The sequence below is a fragment of the Balearica regulorum genome, chromosome 19, assembly GCF_011004875.1.
Source record: "Balearica regulorum gibbericeps isolate bBalReg1 chromosome 19, bBalReg1.pri, whole genome shotgun sequence".
Taxonomy (NCBI): Eukaryota; Metazoa; Chordata; class Aves; order Gruiformes; family Gruidae; genus Balearica; species Balearica regulorum.
In genome coordinates, this window is record NC_046202.1 from 6,096,995 (window position 1) to 6,113,490 (window position 16,496).

At 56.8% G+C, this 16,496-nt stretch overlaps 1 protein-coding gene across 3 annotated transcripts in view; it reads left to right on the forward strand.

Moving 5' to 3' along the window:
- The window catches only part of SMG6 (SMG6 nonsense mediated mRNA decay factor), a 117,524-nt gene that overhangs the window by 85,056 nt on the left and 15,972 nt on the right, over positions 1-16,496 (forward strand). For all 3 annotated transcript variants that reach the window (XM_075771257.1, XM_075771255.1, XM_075771256.1), the window contains exon 14: positions 13,796-13,972. In XM_075771257.1, coding sequence (XP_075627372.1) covers positions 13,796-13,972 — 177 coding nt within the window. The remainder of the gene's footprint in view (positions 1-13,795; positions 13,973-16,496) is intronic.

Here is a 16,496-nt window from a genome sequence, read left to right on the forward strand (position 1 = left end):
ACTCAAAATTAAACCTTCCCGTGGCTCCGGGAAGCACTTCTCTGGGAAGGAGCTTGCCGAGTGGCACTCTGGATACCTGCGGGAGGTGACAGTGGCCTGCCAGCCCTAGTGACCCAGGTACTCTGGCGCGAGCGGACCTCTCCACTGATGCAAAATGGTCCATCTCAGCCCAGGATGGAGCTTGCTTTGTCTCCTTGTGTCTGGGAGAGACTCCAGCTTGCTGCTCCTCTTGAGCACCCCTGGGTGGGCAGATGCAGCAGCACCGGGAGCTGGGGCTGCTCCCGTGCCAGGCAGGGCACAGCGGGCAGCGAGGTGAGGCTTCTGGCTGGGCGAGGGGAGAGGCAGCCCAGCTCTCCTCCTGGCAAATGTGCGCTTGTGAGAAGAGCCCAGCCCGTGGGCAGGGATGCTGCAGCTCTTTGAAACCCATCTCTGCTACCTTAGGGAGCAGCTCTGCCCTGGCTGATCCCAGGAAGCATCCCAGCCAGCATCCCTCTGGATGCTGTAAATAAGCCGCAGCGAGCAGTGCTGCTCTGCCGGATGCTCTCACGCCCGCTGGTGCCGTGCCTTCCCTTCCCACCCCCGGGGAGCCGTGCTCCGACCCACCTGACGTGGCTGCCTTCGCAGACATATGGTCCCTTCTCTTTGTGTTTGGTTAAGCGTGGGAGGACTCGATGCTATAACTCCTGTAGCTTTTAAGCTATTGTTATTGCTGATACGGCCCTGCAAGCAGACGTGGCGATTTTACAAGTGTGGCCCCATCCTTAACAAAGGCAATTAGGATGCTATTCTGTTATAGCTGGGGGCAGAGAGATTTCTAGTGTCTGGAAGGAGCAGTCTGAAAAGGGCATAATCTAATGCAGCAGATGAAGACAAAGGCATTTTGAAGGAGATGGTGGTTCTGGGCGAAAAGGGTGAAGGTTCAGGCTTTGGGGTGGAAAAAGATCCCAGGATGCGATAACTGCTGGAGTGTGATTCTGCAGAGCAGTGAGCAAAGGAGATGAAGGGGACAGTTGGGACAGGAGTGGCACAGGGCTGCCAAGTGATCTTGAAGCTGCGGAGGTGGCACGGGAGAGCTCAGGGGAGCAGGAGGGGGTGGCGAGGGCCACCGCTGCCGTGTGGTTTGGTGCGATTCACCCAGGGCAAGTCAGGAGGCTGTTTCCAGTCACAGGGCTCGAGCTATGTTTCATGCTGCTGGCTCCTTCCTCGCTTGGCTTTTCCAGCATCTGATCCGACTGTTTGTTTGCTTGCAATGATTTCAGTTGTTTTCTATTTTAGCTTCTGACCCCGAGTGCCTGGGCTGGGGCAGGCAGGCACCGTTTGAAAGCCGCCACTTGGCGGCAACAACTGTTCGAGCCGCAGAGCAGCACCCATCTAACCCCTCTTTTCACACACTTGGAGCTTCCCAAACATTAACCTTTGGATTAAAATTTTCCATGCTTGGTCTCTCCCCAGATGTGATGTCTGAGCTTTGGTTTGGGTTCATGTTTTTCATGTTTGCTGGATTTGTGTTATGGGAGAATGAAAGAAATACTTTTCCCATTTAAAAAAAAAAAAAAAAATTATAGTCTCCATTTACTTTATTTTTTTTTTAATTCGGGGACTCACCAAAAATGGTTGAATTTTGAAACTGAAAATAATTAGCTTGGCTGCAGCAAGCTCGTGTTGCAGGCGCTCGGGGAAGTCCTGCAGCTCCAGGTGTGCGGTGCGGCGGGTATCACCGGCACAGCCTGCACAGCCCGCTCCAGGTACGTGCAGGCTCTGCCAGCAAAGTCAGGGGAGCCTTGGTGTGAGTCAGGCTGAGTAACTCCAGATTTGGAGGAGGGCAGCTGGGTTTTTTTGGTTTTTAGAAGAAAGGGGAAAAAAAAAAAAAAAGTTGTTTTTCAGGCTCTGCATGCAGGATCACGACGCGTCAGGGTCGCGCAGGCTCCCGGGCTGTGGTGAGTCAGGCGCAGGGCTCGCCGCGCTGTTTTCAGTCCTCTGCTCCGCGTTGCAGGTCATGTCATCGTCGGGAGATGACGTGCTGTAGACACGGCGGTACGGTCGCCCCGGGGTGGGAGCATTGTGGCAGGGATCCTGCCTCAAGGCCCCTGTGCCGCGCGGCTGTCACTCCCCTCATTTCTTCTGTGTCTCGTTGCACGTGGCATCAACTGGTGGCTGCACCTTTCCTTGTCCTAAAGCCAGAAGCTCAGTTCCCACTCTTGACACCTCCTTGTCAACTTTAGGGCCACCTTGGACAGGCTCAAACACTCTGCATTTCCCTACATTGATCTTTTTTTTTTTTTTTTTTTTTTTTTTGCTGGCTGCAGCACCCCTCCTCTCTGCTCCAAGTCTGCGTGCTGCTCATCGGGTGGAGACCTGCGCTGCTCACACCAGCGCTCGTAATGTCTGGCCTGCAGCTCTGCCAGAGGCCAAAATTGGCTCTTGGTGCGCGGCTGGATCGCAAGGACAGTGTTAGATGGAGGGTGGAGTGAGCGAATACCCCTCTCTTCCTACTGTGCTTTCAGGAAATGTCTCTAATGCAGCTGTAAGTGTGAATGAAGTCAAAAGGATGGATCGGTGCCCCCGCTCCAGCCCACCCCACTTGTCGGGGCCCATCCAGAGTCCCCACCCTATTGTTCTGGTTCAACTCCTCCGTTTCGGGGCAGGGGCCCTGCTCTGCGCTCAGCATCCCGCTCCCGGGAGGAGGAGCTCTGCAGAAAACAAAGACACAGCGAATAGTTTTCCTCTCCCCGACAAGCCACCATTCCAATTCCTCCTTCCCTTCCCTTCCCTTCCTTAGGTGTGTTTGCAGCTCTTGGCCCGGCTGGAAGCAAGCGACTGCAAGACTCGGGCCGTTAATCATCTGCCAAAAGAGCTGAGTATTGGGTATAAGTAGCAGAACTGGGCTCGCTGCTTCCTTAGAGGCAGAGCAGGATCAGCGCGGGCTGGAGCTCGCATCCAGTGCATAGTTACCTCTCTGGTAGGCTAACGGAGTGTGTCTCGCTCGGAGCGGCCCCTCCTCGAAGAGGACATGGGCTCTCAGGCACAAGAACGTCATCGGGAGTCCCCTAAGTGGCAGCATTTCGCTGTAAAGCAAAATACAGCGTTTGTCCCTCCCTGAAGTGGCTGCTGGAAGTGGTGTGAGCTGCTTCCCGCCCTGCCCTGAGCCGCCGGGAGAGCGCTGCCAGTGTGGTTCTTGCGGTGGGTGGAAATGCCAGTATTGCTAATATCTCTGGGGCTGTGGTGTTGCAGCCGACCGAGCTGTGGTGGCATTTTTTTGGTGTTACTGCATTGCCTTCTGTATCCCCACCCTCTGTTTTCAAGGGAATTTAGTGGCGGCCCCAACGGAGGAGCCGACGGTCAGAGGAACTCCTCCCTGCACGCAGCAGCCCCGGTCCCGCTAGCTGCCCTTTCACGTGGGCTTTGCCTGCTCGTTAGCTCAAAGCAAAGCTGCTTCTCTTTCAACTTCCAAAGTTGAGGGGAGCTGGAGCGCCCCGAGCTCCCCAGCAGCGTCCGGGGCCGGCGAGGGGTGCGGAGCAGCGGTGGGGCAGCTTGGCGCTGACGTTGCTCAGTCTGGCTTCTGGTTTGCGGAGCGGAGGTTTCTCATCGCATTGCTCTGACTCAGGTATCTGTTTCCTCTGATGTGGGCAGCCGTTGCTGCAGCTTTTTGCCCCGGGCACGCAATTGCTCTGTGATTCCCAAGGGATGGTGGGACGTGCGGGAGAGCTCCCCGAGCGCTGCCACAACCGGCTGGTGGCTCGGGTCCCTGGGGTGGTAAAAGCAACATTGCAGGAACATTATCTACTACACCGCTACGTGTTCTAAAGTTCCCCTAAAATCGGTGGGGCAAGCGTCCAATTTGTGTCCTAGACTAAAAAGTCTGAAGGAAATGAAACACACACAACCTGACTCGAGCCGACGTGTGCGCGTTAACTCCGATTTCGGGCTGCTGCTCCCCGTAACTCGCCCACCCGGCTGGGTGTCAGCTCAGGAACCCTCAGCTCGCTGCTCCCCATCCAGTTCTGTGCCACAGCAGTGCCGGATTCCCCTGGTGCCGGGTGCTTAGGAGGGACCTTTTACGGTGTTGATTTGTTTGTGTTTTCCTGGCTGAAGAGCCTTGCTTGAATTCGGTACCGTTCTGCCACTGAGACTAACCACTCTGACTAGTTTCCCTCGAGCAGGATCCCAGTTCAGCAGGTCAGGATTGTCACCCTCTGAGGATTGCTTGTGTTTGAGGAAGTGAAAACACCCGTGGGGAGGCTGCGAGCAGCGGCCAGGTGGGAGCTGTGCTGCTTTAGGGGGTTTTAGCAGTTCTCATTAAAACAGTCTCCCGTAGACTCAGAAATCCCAAGTTTCCTAAAAGAAGAGAAGAAAATTCCAAAGACTTTCATCCTAGTTCAAATATCCACCAGGGCAAGGAGCTGTGGAAGTTACGGTGGGATCTCAGATGACATTCTCTGAAAAGCAAGCTTAATAGAGTGCGAGTATGAAATGCTCAGACCGGCAGCGGCTGTGCCCTCTGCAAGGGCTTGGCCAGCGTCTGCACCTCTCCCTTGCCTGCTCCGAGTAACGAAGGGCAGAGCGGGGGAATCGGGGGGCCTGCCTGAGGAGCCCCTCCGCTTTTGAAGCCTTTGGCACCTCCGTGAGATATTTAAATGACAGACAGACATATAGGGATCTGTAAATACTCATTTTGTGCCAACTAAACCACAAAGAAGATACAGCATTTGTGGTCCAAGGAAGTTTAAATATTTGTGGTCAAACTTAAAATTCGACATAAAACTCTCATCTGCAATGGAAGGCGTCCAGGAACTGCATGGAGAACGTATAAGCTGTGGAAACTCACAGAAACGACTTCCCGACCAGCTCTGCCAGGACCAGACAGAATATTCCAGCTCTTACCTCTCCTCTCCCTCCCGCTGCCGAGGTCAGAAGTCAGGTTTGCGAGGGACACGGCAGACCGTTAACACCTCCGGGGGTGGAAGTCCACCGTGCCATGGGTGTTACCGGCTAATGCCACGGTTTCCTCGCTGCCTGTAGCAGAGGTTACGCTGGAAGGGCAAGAGGTGGATGGTGTGGGCAGGGCAGGTGGATGCTGTAAGTGTGAGCTCTGGTTTGCACCATTTTTTGCTATTTTTATATAGTAGATACTCATTCCCCTCCCCGTTCCTGTGTTGTAATTCTTTTTCTTCCACAACCCAACTTCCCACCATCTCAGCCCTCTGCTACCCCAGACACTGGTGTCTTGTCCCGTGGGACAGGAATCACCAAGTTACTCTGTGGGTGAAATCACGGGGCAGTTGTGTAGTTGTCTCCATGGGGAAGTCCTTGCGAAAGAGCTTGTGTTATTGGCGAGAGCAAAACGCCTGCTCTGCCCCGCTTCGGTGCATGACACCTTTATCAGCCTGGGCAAGGAGTGGGTGTAGGGTCTGGAGGAGCTGAGCTGAACTTCCACATAGCAATACAATGGTGTGCTGGGGACGGACACGTTCAACAGGGATCGTGCATGTTCAGGGCTTCCTCCGTGCAAATGTCCTGGCGACGCCAGCTCCCTCCTGCTGCTGCTCAGGAGACACTTTCTGAAAGGGGGAAGTTGCCAGATGACCGCAGTGTTTTCCCCGTGGTATGGGCAGCCTGGACTTGGCTCCTGCCTTTTTCTGTTTTCCACGTACCCTGCAAAAAGGGCTCTTACTGTTGCAAGAGCACACCGAGATTTGCAGTCGAGATGTTGGATTGAACATTCATCAGCCGCATTTCCCAAATTCCAGGAGAGACAAATCCTAACCCTGGCACAGGAACGGCTTCTCTGGTCACCAGCACAGAAGCAGATGTCCCCGAGAAACACCAGGGGTGGAGAGGTGTGGGGATGGACTGGCCTCGTCCCCAACGCCAGCGTCTCCCGGAGCGGTGGCCTCAGAGGAAGGGCAGCGTGTGTCTGCCGAAAGCGGAGCGGTCCCCTTTCCCTTACTAAGCAATCCTCCCTTCCTCCACCAAAGAGCCTGCTAACCACTTTCTTATCTTTCTTAACTCTGCAAAACAATCTCTGGCAAGGCAGGCATCCTCCGAAATGGCAGAGGAAATAAATTCCCCCAGTCCCTGAAAAGGAAAAGACTGGAGACTCTTGCAGCAGGGAGAACAGCTTATGCCCTGCAAAAGCTGATGGTGGTGCCATTTTGGCTTTGCTGAGGATCCAGATCTTGCCTTCCTCTGTCCCCAGCCTGGGACCACGGGCTTGGGGCAGGCTTTCAGGGACTTGTCTTCCCTGGTTAATGTTCCAGTAGGATCTGCAAGGGAGGAGCAGAGCGGGCTCCTTCGGACTCACCTTGGCATTTCTTGATGACTTGAATTTTTCTTTTTCCCCCTGGAAAGTTTGGGGATGTGCTGGGAGCTGGGATGGGAGAGGGGAGCATCGAGATGGCTGTAACAGGGACTCCCTGGCTGTGACTCACTGTTTCTCCCGGAGTCATCTGCCTCTTTTACGGGCCTCTTGCAAAGCTGTGATTTTTTAGCCCCTTGTTCTCCCCGTGAGCAATTGAAACGTGTGGGTCTGCGCTCAAGGCTTCACTTCACAGACCAGAAATGCCCCAGATATTTCACAGCTGCAGGGATCGGTTTGCCCAGCGCTGGAGCACGTGGCTGCGGGGAGTGGAAGCAAATGCTTTCTCCGATGGAAATTCCTGCAGAAATTCCTGCAGCGTCTTACTGGAGGCAACATTTTGCAATGTGGGGCTGCCCATAGCTCTCGCTGTGCTGCTGGAGCTGTTGGCAGCGTTGCCTGAGGACGCAATGAGAACCACACTTGCAAACCAGATGAAACATCTCCATCACTCTGTGGACATCTCCTATACCCCATCATCTTCTCTGGGACTTCTCACCCAGGCTAAAGTCCTGCTTTTCTCTCGTCTTCCTGCTGTCCAGTAGGAATGAGCTGGTGGGGGTAAAATTAAATAAGCTGACCACCCACCTCCTGCCCACCAGGTGTCGAATGCAGCCTGGAGCCAACTGCTCCCTACTGCAAACACTGCTGCTCACTGGAGGGAGGAACTGACAGAAAGGTTCTTTAGCACATCTAACAGGTGAATAAGACATCAGGGCAAGTCTTTCCAAGTGTCAGCGAAAGCCAAACGCTTGGTTTGGAAACCATCAGAAACTTTCCTCTCTGGGCTGTGTAGCTCCTCCGGAGGAGCAGTTGGTCCTAGGCTGGCTGCTCCAGCCAAACCTCTGGGTTGTCCTGGGCACAGGAGCTCAAGAGGGGTCTGGAGGATGGCTTTCCATCCAGAGTATCTGCTTCAGGTGACTTTGGTGCTGACTCTTCCACACAAGTTACAAAAGGTTCTTGCAGCACCCTCGTGTGTATTATGGGGTGGACAAACAGCTTTCCCCAACCCTGTAGTAAGCCGTCACCAAGGAAGGGAAGAGTTGAGAGGAGCTGGCTGCGTTGAGGGTCTGGAGGAGCTGTGAGATGTTTTGTAGCGCTGTGCTCCAGCACAAAGGGTTTCAGGGACAGGGGCTGCAACCTGGGGCAGCGTGGGGTTTCCATACGGAGTTTTAAGTGTGTTCTGGCCTAGATCAGTAAAAATTCAGTCTGTATTCCTGCCCCACAGCCACGAGGTGCCAGTCAGGGAGAGAGACCTGGCCCCTGGCAGACAGACAGTGCTGGGGGGGCTGCTCCCTCGGCGTGCCGGTGCAGGGATCCCCTCCCCTGGGGAGGGCTTGCTGAGAGCAGGCTCCAAGCCCCAGAATTGCTCACAGCTTCCCCTACGTTGCTGGGTCTCACCTTCATGTCCTGCAGCTGCCAGCAGTGACAGGTACCAGGGCCTTGGGTACAGTTTGAGGACCTTCATGGTAGGAATGTGTGCAGGCTAGTCAGGGCTTCTTCTGATCTCCGACATCAAAAATTGCATGACTCAGCTCAGATCTATCGCTTTGCACCTTTATATCATCCGTGAGTCTTGTCTGCATCACTGTGCGGGACAAGCAAGGCTGGTCTTAGCCTGGTAAACCCTAATGATGGTGGGCAGTGGGCTCCCTTTCCATGCTGCTTTCCAGTTTTAAAGACCAGTCATGGCTGAGCTACGTGGCTGAGGTTGGAAAGACTGAGGTGTTTGCCAGGCCAAGAGCACATCTGCTCCGATGACTCGTCTGAGACCGTGTGCCCCAGTGCAGAGGCTGGAGCCGTGCCTCTGCAAGGCTCAAGGTGCTGGCAGAGAGGTTTGGCTGAGACACGGCTACACTTTCTCTTTGGGGAGCCCCTGCTTTGCAGAGAAAGTGGTTCTCCAGCAATGGCAATGAAGAAGAGCAACTGGAGTGGTTCTTCTGAGCTTCTCCATATCCCCTGGTGGTTTTCTGATGCACCTCTCTGCTGTGATGGAGATACAGATGTGGTGGATCCTTTCCCCGTGCATGCTCTGGTTGGTGCTAGGCACTGCCCATGCTGGCACCGGGTCCTGCAGAGCCAGGACAGCAGCGAGATACATCAAAGTCGATGGTGGCTTGGTTTGGGCCCCACTGCAGGCACAGTTGCTCTTTCTGGTCATGCACAGAGTTGCAGGTATGTGGGAGCCACGTCCACTGACCCTGCTTGTGGGATTAGTCGAAATCAGAAGTTTCTCTGAGAGAAGCTGTGGCTGAAGTCAGCTCTCAGCTGCAGAAACCAGGGTTGTGATCCAGCTGCAAATGCTGCTGCCCAGCCGTGACGGATGCTTTGGTCCTCCCTACCCAGGTGGCCAAACCCCTCCACACTGAATTTGGGGCTGGTCAGGGTGAGGGGCTCCTCGGGCTGCTTCCTGGCTGGAGAACGGGCTGTGATAAGTCCAGGGTTAAGCCCAGCCCAGCTTTTGTGCAAGCCTGCAAGATGAAAACCCAGAAGGGATGAGACCAAGCTGGGCTCTTTCCTCTGTGCTCCTCCTCCAGTGTGCTGGGCTGCCCTCCGAGCTGGCTCCCTGGGGATGGGAGGAGGCGGCACAGGGCACTGGGAGGCATTTAGCCGCGGCCTGCGTGGATGTTTTAGCAGGGTCGGTGCACATGTTTCAGCCAGGCCATGTAGATGCTGCGTGGTTTAGATTGTTTGTTAGATTGGTTTCAGCATCGTTCAGCTACTTCAGATAAGCTGTGTTTAAACCGATGTGGCAAAAACAGTGTTATCCCCACGCTAGATCGTGCTGGAGCTTGGCTCTGAGTCCCAGTCCTATCCCGTTCCCATCTCCGAATCTGGGATGAGATCTCTCCGTGCTATGACTCAAACTTCTCATGTCCTTTTCCCCTTCTGAATCCAGCTGTCAGGATGTGCTCGTGTCTCCCCCTCGCACACAGGAATGCAGAGCCAGCAATGGCAGCCCATCCTCCAAGCAAACCCTTCTCCGAAGCCGCTGCCTCATGTTTGCTTGCAGCGTCTTAAGGTTTTGCCGAGAGAGAGAAGCTGACGGGGTCCTTCCGCACACCGTCGGCAGCAACGTGGCATTGCCAGAAGCTGCTGCGGGTGCGGGGCAGCCCTCTCCGGACCAAGTGCCCCCTGGGATGTGGCAGGTCCCTGCGGCCGAGCGGGGCTCCCCTGGCCAGCTGGCTTGGCTGCCGGAGGCTTTTTGGACTAGCTGAAAGAGTCTGCATTCCTACCTCCCAGTTATTTGCTCTTTAGGACGCTGCGTAAAATTAACAAGTTGTAAAAATTGATTGAAGGCGGCGGTGGGTGTGACAGCGATTTGCTTAGCTGCGGGAGAGCCGTGTGCGGAGCAGCGGGGCTGGGGCGGGGGGAAGAAGGGCTGCCACCCCCCCGCCCCAGGCTCCAGCCGCGCTTCTGACCCAAAGCGAGACCGTGGCTGGTTTCTGGTGGTGTCACCCCGCCAACACCAGGTGCATGCGTCCCCCCGGGCACAACGCTCGCAGCTCTCGGAGCGAGTCCCTTACCTCCCCTTAAATCTCCTGGAGAACACGTGCTGCTGTCGGGGCTGCGTCTCCTTCGGGCCAGGTGCCGGCTGCCTGGTGTGGAAATCCTCTGCCCTCCTCTTGCTAAAGAGCAGCACACAGCACCAGGGAAAGCTTTTTATCTGCCGAGGAAAATACAGCCAAGGCCATAGAGGGGATCAGCTTCGTTAGATCTGGGGACCCTGCTCGCCGCTGGCAGGTGATGACACACGCAGGGTCCTGGTGGCACTGGCACTGCAAAGCGGCTTTTTAAAATCCAACAGCTGGTACGGTTAACTCGCAGCCCAGTCAGTCTCTACAGGCAGTTAGTGTGTGTTAATGTGTGTCCTGCTGTGTCTTGCTCAATGATTAGTATGTTGATGTATGACCCATGAATTAGCAGTAGGAGCGCTAACGAGCCTCGTCAGCGTGCCCTAGCAGCCATCAGCCCTCGGGTGGGTGGCTGGTGCTGGGAACTGGTGGTTAGCTTGTCTGATGCAGCAGGAGATTAGAAACCTCTAGTCTCCCGGCCTGATGAAATCAGGCTGACAATCAGGGCTGCTGCAGCCGAAGCCACCTCCGCCCCGTGCCTGGTCCCCAGCACGTGTCCCCAGGAGGCACCGCAGTGGCAAGGGGCTCAGCGATGCCTCGGTCTCTCGCGCCTCTGGGGAACTGAGCCCGGGTCACGGACGGGGGCACCAGACCACTTCAGCAATTCTCAGTTTCAGTTTTCCTTTGAGAGCGGCTGTGTGCGTGTCAGGCCTATTTTAATACCCGGTGATGACTTGAAGCCAGGCTTTCGGTTCCTGCTGTCTCACTGCACGGTCAGAGGGGGAAGGGCGCACGGGGCAGCTGTATTCCCCGCCGGGGCTGCAGTGTCTGCTGCCACATCACCAAATACATCGACACGATGTCATTTGGTACTTGACCATTCCTTCGGGAAAGTCGGACACGGCTCCTGGTGTCCTCACCGCGCTCCGCTCCGGCAGCGAGAAATCGCCACGTGAGCCGGCAAGTGCCTTCACCGCCATCCCCGCTGGCCCGGGCACCCTGGCGCTGCCGCGGGCACTTGCATTTCCACTCTGAAACAGGAAGTTTCTGACAAAAGCGGGTTGCTCTGCGGCACGCAAGGTCCCGCTCTGCCGTTCAGACCTGGGTGCCAGTCACAGGTCACTTCTTTCCCAGCATCTCAGAGGCTGGGCTGCCCCGCGGCAGGGCCAGCCTGGCTGCCGGCAGCCCGGGGCTCTGCCGCCTCTCCTCGAGCAGGGCTGCACGTGACGGGGATGTGCAGAGCATTTGCTCCTTCCCTGTTTTTCATTCATGTGGGCTGGAAAAATGTGTTCATGAGACGAGTTGCTGTGGCATTATGTCATGGGCCTTCAGTTGGGCTCTTTTCTCCCCAGCAGATGAGCTGAATTTAAGCATCGGGCTGTACTGGCTTGGCAGGAAATCTGGTGTTTCCTACTTGTTCTTCGGGGGAGGAAGGAGCGAACCCACCTGCCCCTGTCCCCAGCCATGGGTGCAGGGAGCTCTCCTGCAGTACTCTTGATCACTCCCAATGCAGGAGGCTCTGACAGCGAGATTTAAGCCTTCGCTGTGCAGAGACGGCTGCGCTGCAGCTGTGTCAGCACCCAGCCCTTCATGCATACATGAAAACCTTATGGGTCCTAAACGAGATGCAATGGCTTTTATTTCTAGAGAAATCCCTCGGGAATGGTGTTGGGATGGGGTGCCCATCTCTTCCCCACCTAGCCAGCCAGCTCCTACGTCCCCTTCCCCGCTGCTGCTGCTGCTGTCGGCCGCATCCCGGCATCCCACGTGCTCGTGACTGCTGGCAGCGGGGCTCAAGCCCCAGTGCTGCCACAGGCACATCCCCACGGCTGTGCCGGCGGTGGCGGGTGCTTCGCTTGCCCACCAGCCTGGGCACAAGGGAACTGCAGATACCAGGACCGGAAAATCCCTGGGCTGAGGTCACCCGGTGTGAGTCAGGCCGGGTCTCTGCAGCGTTAGCCTGTCAAGCTGGGAATGAAGCAGGCGGTGAGGTTTCCACCACTTCCCCCAGGGCCGCTGCAGCCCGGAGCTCTCAGGAGGGATGTTTCCCATGACAGCCATTCGCGCTTTGCTCTTGATCTCTTCCCTTCTGACTTTCCCCTGCGCAGAATCGTTCCTAAAGGAGAGCCAGGAGGGTGGAAATATTCCTTCGGTGGCATTCGCCGGGGTTGCTCCTGGCTGGACATCCTGCGCAGCAAAGGGCTCTCCTGGGAAAGAGGGTCTCCTGCAGCCCGACCTGCTCCCGGGGCTGCTGAGCCTGTGTCACCTTGTCCTTTACCCAGCTCTGTCCCATAGGACACCTTTATTGGGAGCAGAATAGGTGGTTATGGGGCCCTTGCTCTCTGGAATATTACCTTCTGCAATCACCCTGCTCACACCCCCTCTTCTGCAGCAGCAACTGCCTCCCAAGGGGAGAAGGGTGCTTCTCCTTCTCTGCCTGTCGGTGCAGGTACGGGGGTACGTGGGGTCCCAGGGGGGCAGCTTCAAATGGAGGCAGCCCCGGCCACTGGTGCATGAGGGTGCCTTGCTCAGGCAGTAGCCAGGGTGGGAGGTTGGAGGTCAGGGGAGGGTCAGGTTTTTGACACGCACTACAGCGACACGGTGGTTAAAATTAGCCCGCAGAGAGGAAACTGGCAGTGTTGTGGAAGAGCAGAAGTTTCCTCTCACGGCAGCCTGGTGCAGCGGGGTCGCATGTCGCTGCCAGCCCTCCGCTCGCCGCGGCACAGCCCTGTCCAGGGCACGCACCGCCGCCGGCACGGCAGGGTGACGAGCCGCTCTTCACCAAGCTGGAGCCGGGGCGTGCGGCATCCCTGGCTGCGAGGCGCCTGGTTGAGTCACCTGTACGGGGTCTGGCCCTCTCCCTGGCTTCGGGGTCCTGGGAGCCTGCGGGGACCCTTTTGGGATGGGGGTCTCTGAGGCTGCTTTGCTCTGTACAAGCACAGCAAAACCAGGGTGGCTTGCAGGGGCAGGAGGAACTCTGGCATCACTGTGGACTTTGACTCCATAGCGTGTAGCACTCCCAGCCCCCGTTTGCTGACTTTCTCCCTGTAAATCCACTGCTCCCTGGGGATGGCACCAGTCAGCAGGAAGCACCAGAGGAGAGCTCTGCAGGTGCAGAGCCCCTCTGCAAGGGGACGAGGTCTGAGCCGAGGCCGGTCGTGGCAGAGGCTGTGCCGCACGGGACGGGGCCACGGAGGCACCGGGCTCCCATGCTCTGGAAACTCCATTTGAGAGCCTCATAAATTGGATAATTACCCAAGCTATTGAGTTTCCTTCTGGCCAGATCCGTCCCAGCCTCCCTGACGGGGCTCCCCAGTTGGTCCGTTAGATGGGCCCATGGGATGGGGTCAGGCTGGAGACGAGGAGGGGCTCAGCTTTTCTCAAATGCCCCCCCCCCGGCTCTCCACCTGCATCCCTCCCCAGCTTTTGCTGGGGGGAATCTGGCAATGGAGCAGAAACGAAACAGTAAGGATAGGGCACATCATTCATCTCTTTACGCTTCAGCAGGACTTTCCCCCATTGGATGGGGCTGGGCAGGGGGCTGGCTGCCCCCCCAGCAGCCCTGTGGCCCTGGGGGGCACAGAGAGGGCACAACAGGACACGGATCGGTGCTGAGTGTCATGACTTCTCCTGCCTCCTTTTCCCTGGGGACAGTGGGCTACAAGCCATGGGCAAACCCCTTCCATCCCTGTTTAGAAGAAGAGGAGCACCCCGTACATCCCCGCGGTGCTGTGTAGCGTTGCCTGCGTCCCACCGGGCCTTCTAGCCCCAAACATTTCCCCCTGACCGTTGCCCATCCGCCTCCCCTTTGCGCTGACTTTGTTTTCCTTTCCCTCTCCCCAACCACCTCGTCCTCACCCTGTAGGTTATTGCAGCCGACTGCAAGAGGGTCACAGTTCTGAAGTATTTCCTGGAAGCCCTTTGTGGACAAGAAGAGCCTTTGCTGGCATTCAAGGGTGGAAAATATGTGTCAGTGGCACCCGTCCCAGACGCCATGGGAAAGGAAATGGGAAGCCAAGAGGGAAAACAACTGGAAGATCAGGTACCGTGCGGGAAGAGTGCGCCTCGGTGAAGGAAGAATCACCCCTGTGGGGCCCAGCCTCTGCCTGCCCTGCAGCTCCCGCTATTTATAGCCGGCGTAGCTGCGTGTGCATTTTGTGGGGGGAGGCGAGGGGGGGAGAATGGTGCACAGCCCTTGTCTCTCGAGTGTACTTCGCTCGTGCCCTTTCCTGCCAGTCCAACCCGCGTGCCTCTATCTCGCGCGCTGCTATGAGTTCCAGATGCTGCTTTTTTCGTACCCGAAGCGGGGGGAAGCTTTAATAACGTGCAGCGCCGCGGCCCCGGGAGAGGAGGTGGGCGAGGGGGTGTCAGGGTTCAGCTTCAGGATCAAGTTTATAGCCGTAGAGCTCGTTGCGGCGGAGGCCTGAGCTCCAGCCTCCAGCACACGTACAGGAAGAGCTGACATTGGCGCCCCGTCCCTCCCCTGCCTCTCACATCCTGATGTGATTAAGGAATTCAACTCTTGTTTTTCTGCCCTTGCTTGTTCCTGTAGGCCTTGCTTCACTCCAGGCTCCGTGTGTGTGTTTAAGGGCCCTGCCAGCCGCTCTGCAGGTTGACTCTTTTCTTCTGTTTAATCTTGCAGTTGGAAAGGCCAGAGAAACAGGAGAGAGGGGCAGAGGCGTTGGGAGCGGGGAGCTGGGTGGCCTGGCGCTGCCCAGGCTCGCTCCGGGTCCCCTCCCTGCACCGGGGACGGGTGCTGCAGACCCAGAGAGGGTATCGCCCCGTGCAGGGGACAGCACCTTGCCTCTGCCGGCACTGGGTGCCCTGTGGCCCCATGTGCCCCAGGGAGCTGGCAGCCAGAGGAGCCCAGGGCGAGAATGTGCTCGGCACCCTCCTTGTCCCAGCAGCTGGCTCCGGCTGAGCAGGGGACAGACTTTAGGTGATTTTTTTGCACTGAGGCTCAGAGCAAAAACCCCAGGCAGCAAGAGATGTCTCTGTAAGGTGGGAGACCCGAACCTTTGTCCTCTTTTGGAGAAGGTGCAGGAGATTTTCAAGCTGACACCAAAAGCATATGATATGGGGGGGGGATCTTCAGGTTCTACCCAGTGTCATGACAGGGACAGTTCTGTTCTCCAGAGCACTCCTTTTGTTGGGTCGGTCCCTCCAATTTCTGCTATGAACAAACACGGTATGGAGGATAGCTCCCTCCCACCCCGTCCCCACAGTCTCTGCTCTGCTGTGGGAACCTCTGTGTGAGCGCTTGTTGCGCAACCTTGGAGCTTCCTCCTTGGGTTCTGATCGCAAGGGAGCTTCCAGCTTGCCAGCGTGACCACCATCAGCCAGGGCAAGCAGATCCTGACCCACTGCAGCAGATCTGCATCTGACACATGCTTTTTCCCAAGGTCCCTGGGTGACACTGTCCCTCTGGCAGCATCCCCCCATCCCCTGTGGTCCAGCCTGTCCTAACAGAGGGAAACGAGCCTGAAGGCTCCATCTTCCTCCTTCCCATGGCTAAAATGTCACAGTGAGAGAAGAGTACGTGGTTCTGTGGGCAGGCGGGCATGCAGTCTGGGTGAAACGATTGAGTACGCGACTGTGCAGTGCTGGGGTTGTTCTAAATTAAGACTGGCAGCTCCTGCCGGAGTTCCTCCTGCTAACACATGCCATGGCAGCCTGCACAGGTCAGGGAGCGTAGTGATGCTCCTATCCCTCCCGGGAATCCTCCTGAGCAGGATCCATCCCCTGCAGCCCTCTGGGGGCTCAGAGCAGGTCTTTCTGCCCAGGTGCCACCTGGGAACTCTTCCCAGCCCCATCACAGCCTTTGGCTTTTGTGCAGAGAAGGGGAGATCGGTAACGGCAGGGCTTGGGAAGGGTCGTGGTCGCTGCGCTGGGGAGGAAGGGGGTCTGGGCGAGACAAAGGGGCTGGCAGCAGCAGTGGCAGAGATGGCAGCATGTGTGTGCAGGCAGCTGCTGGTGGGACACATGTTGAGGAACAGGGACTTGTGGTCTCCCCTTTGGGCAGGGAGCCACCGGGGAGAGCAGCAAAGCTGGGGGGGGACCTGGGTTGTGGCTGATCTGCAGTCGGACAACAGCCACCACCTCCTGCCCTCCTGTGTCCCGGAGATTTGAGTGCATAGGGAAAGGCCAACGCCGCCTTCACCTGGGGTAGGAACAGCATGGCTCATTCTGGGGTCTGCAGTCCAGGCAGTGCAGGCATACTGGGAAAGGTCTGCAGTCCTGGTGGGGAGATCCAGGGAAGGGTTTCTAGGAGGGGGTGAAGATGCAGCGTGGTCCAGAAGTGCCTGTGCGGGCAGGAGGTTGGAGACCCAGGGACCCTTCAGTGCAGCAAAGACAAGGTTCCTGTCCAGCAGAAGCATGGCAAAGGCAGACTGGAAGTAGGATGCAAATGTTAACAGAGGAAGTAATTAACTGTTGAAATGACTGACCTCAAGACGCAGTGGATTCTCCATCATGTGGAGCTTTAAAATCAAGATTGAGCATCTCCTCCTAAAACATCTGTTCCAGCCCAGCTGGAAGTTTTGGGGTGGGTGCAGGAATCTCTCTGG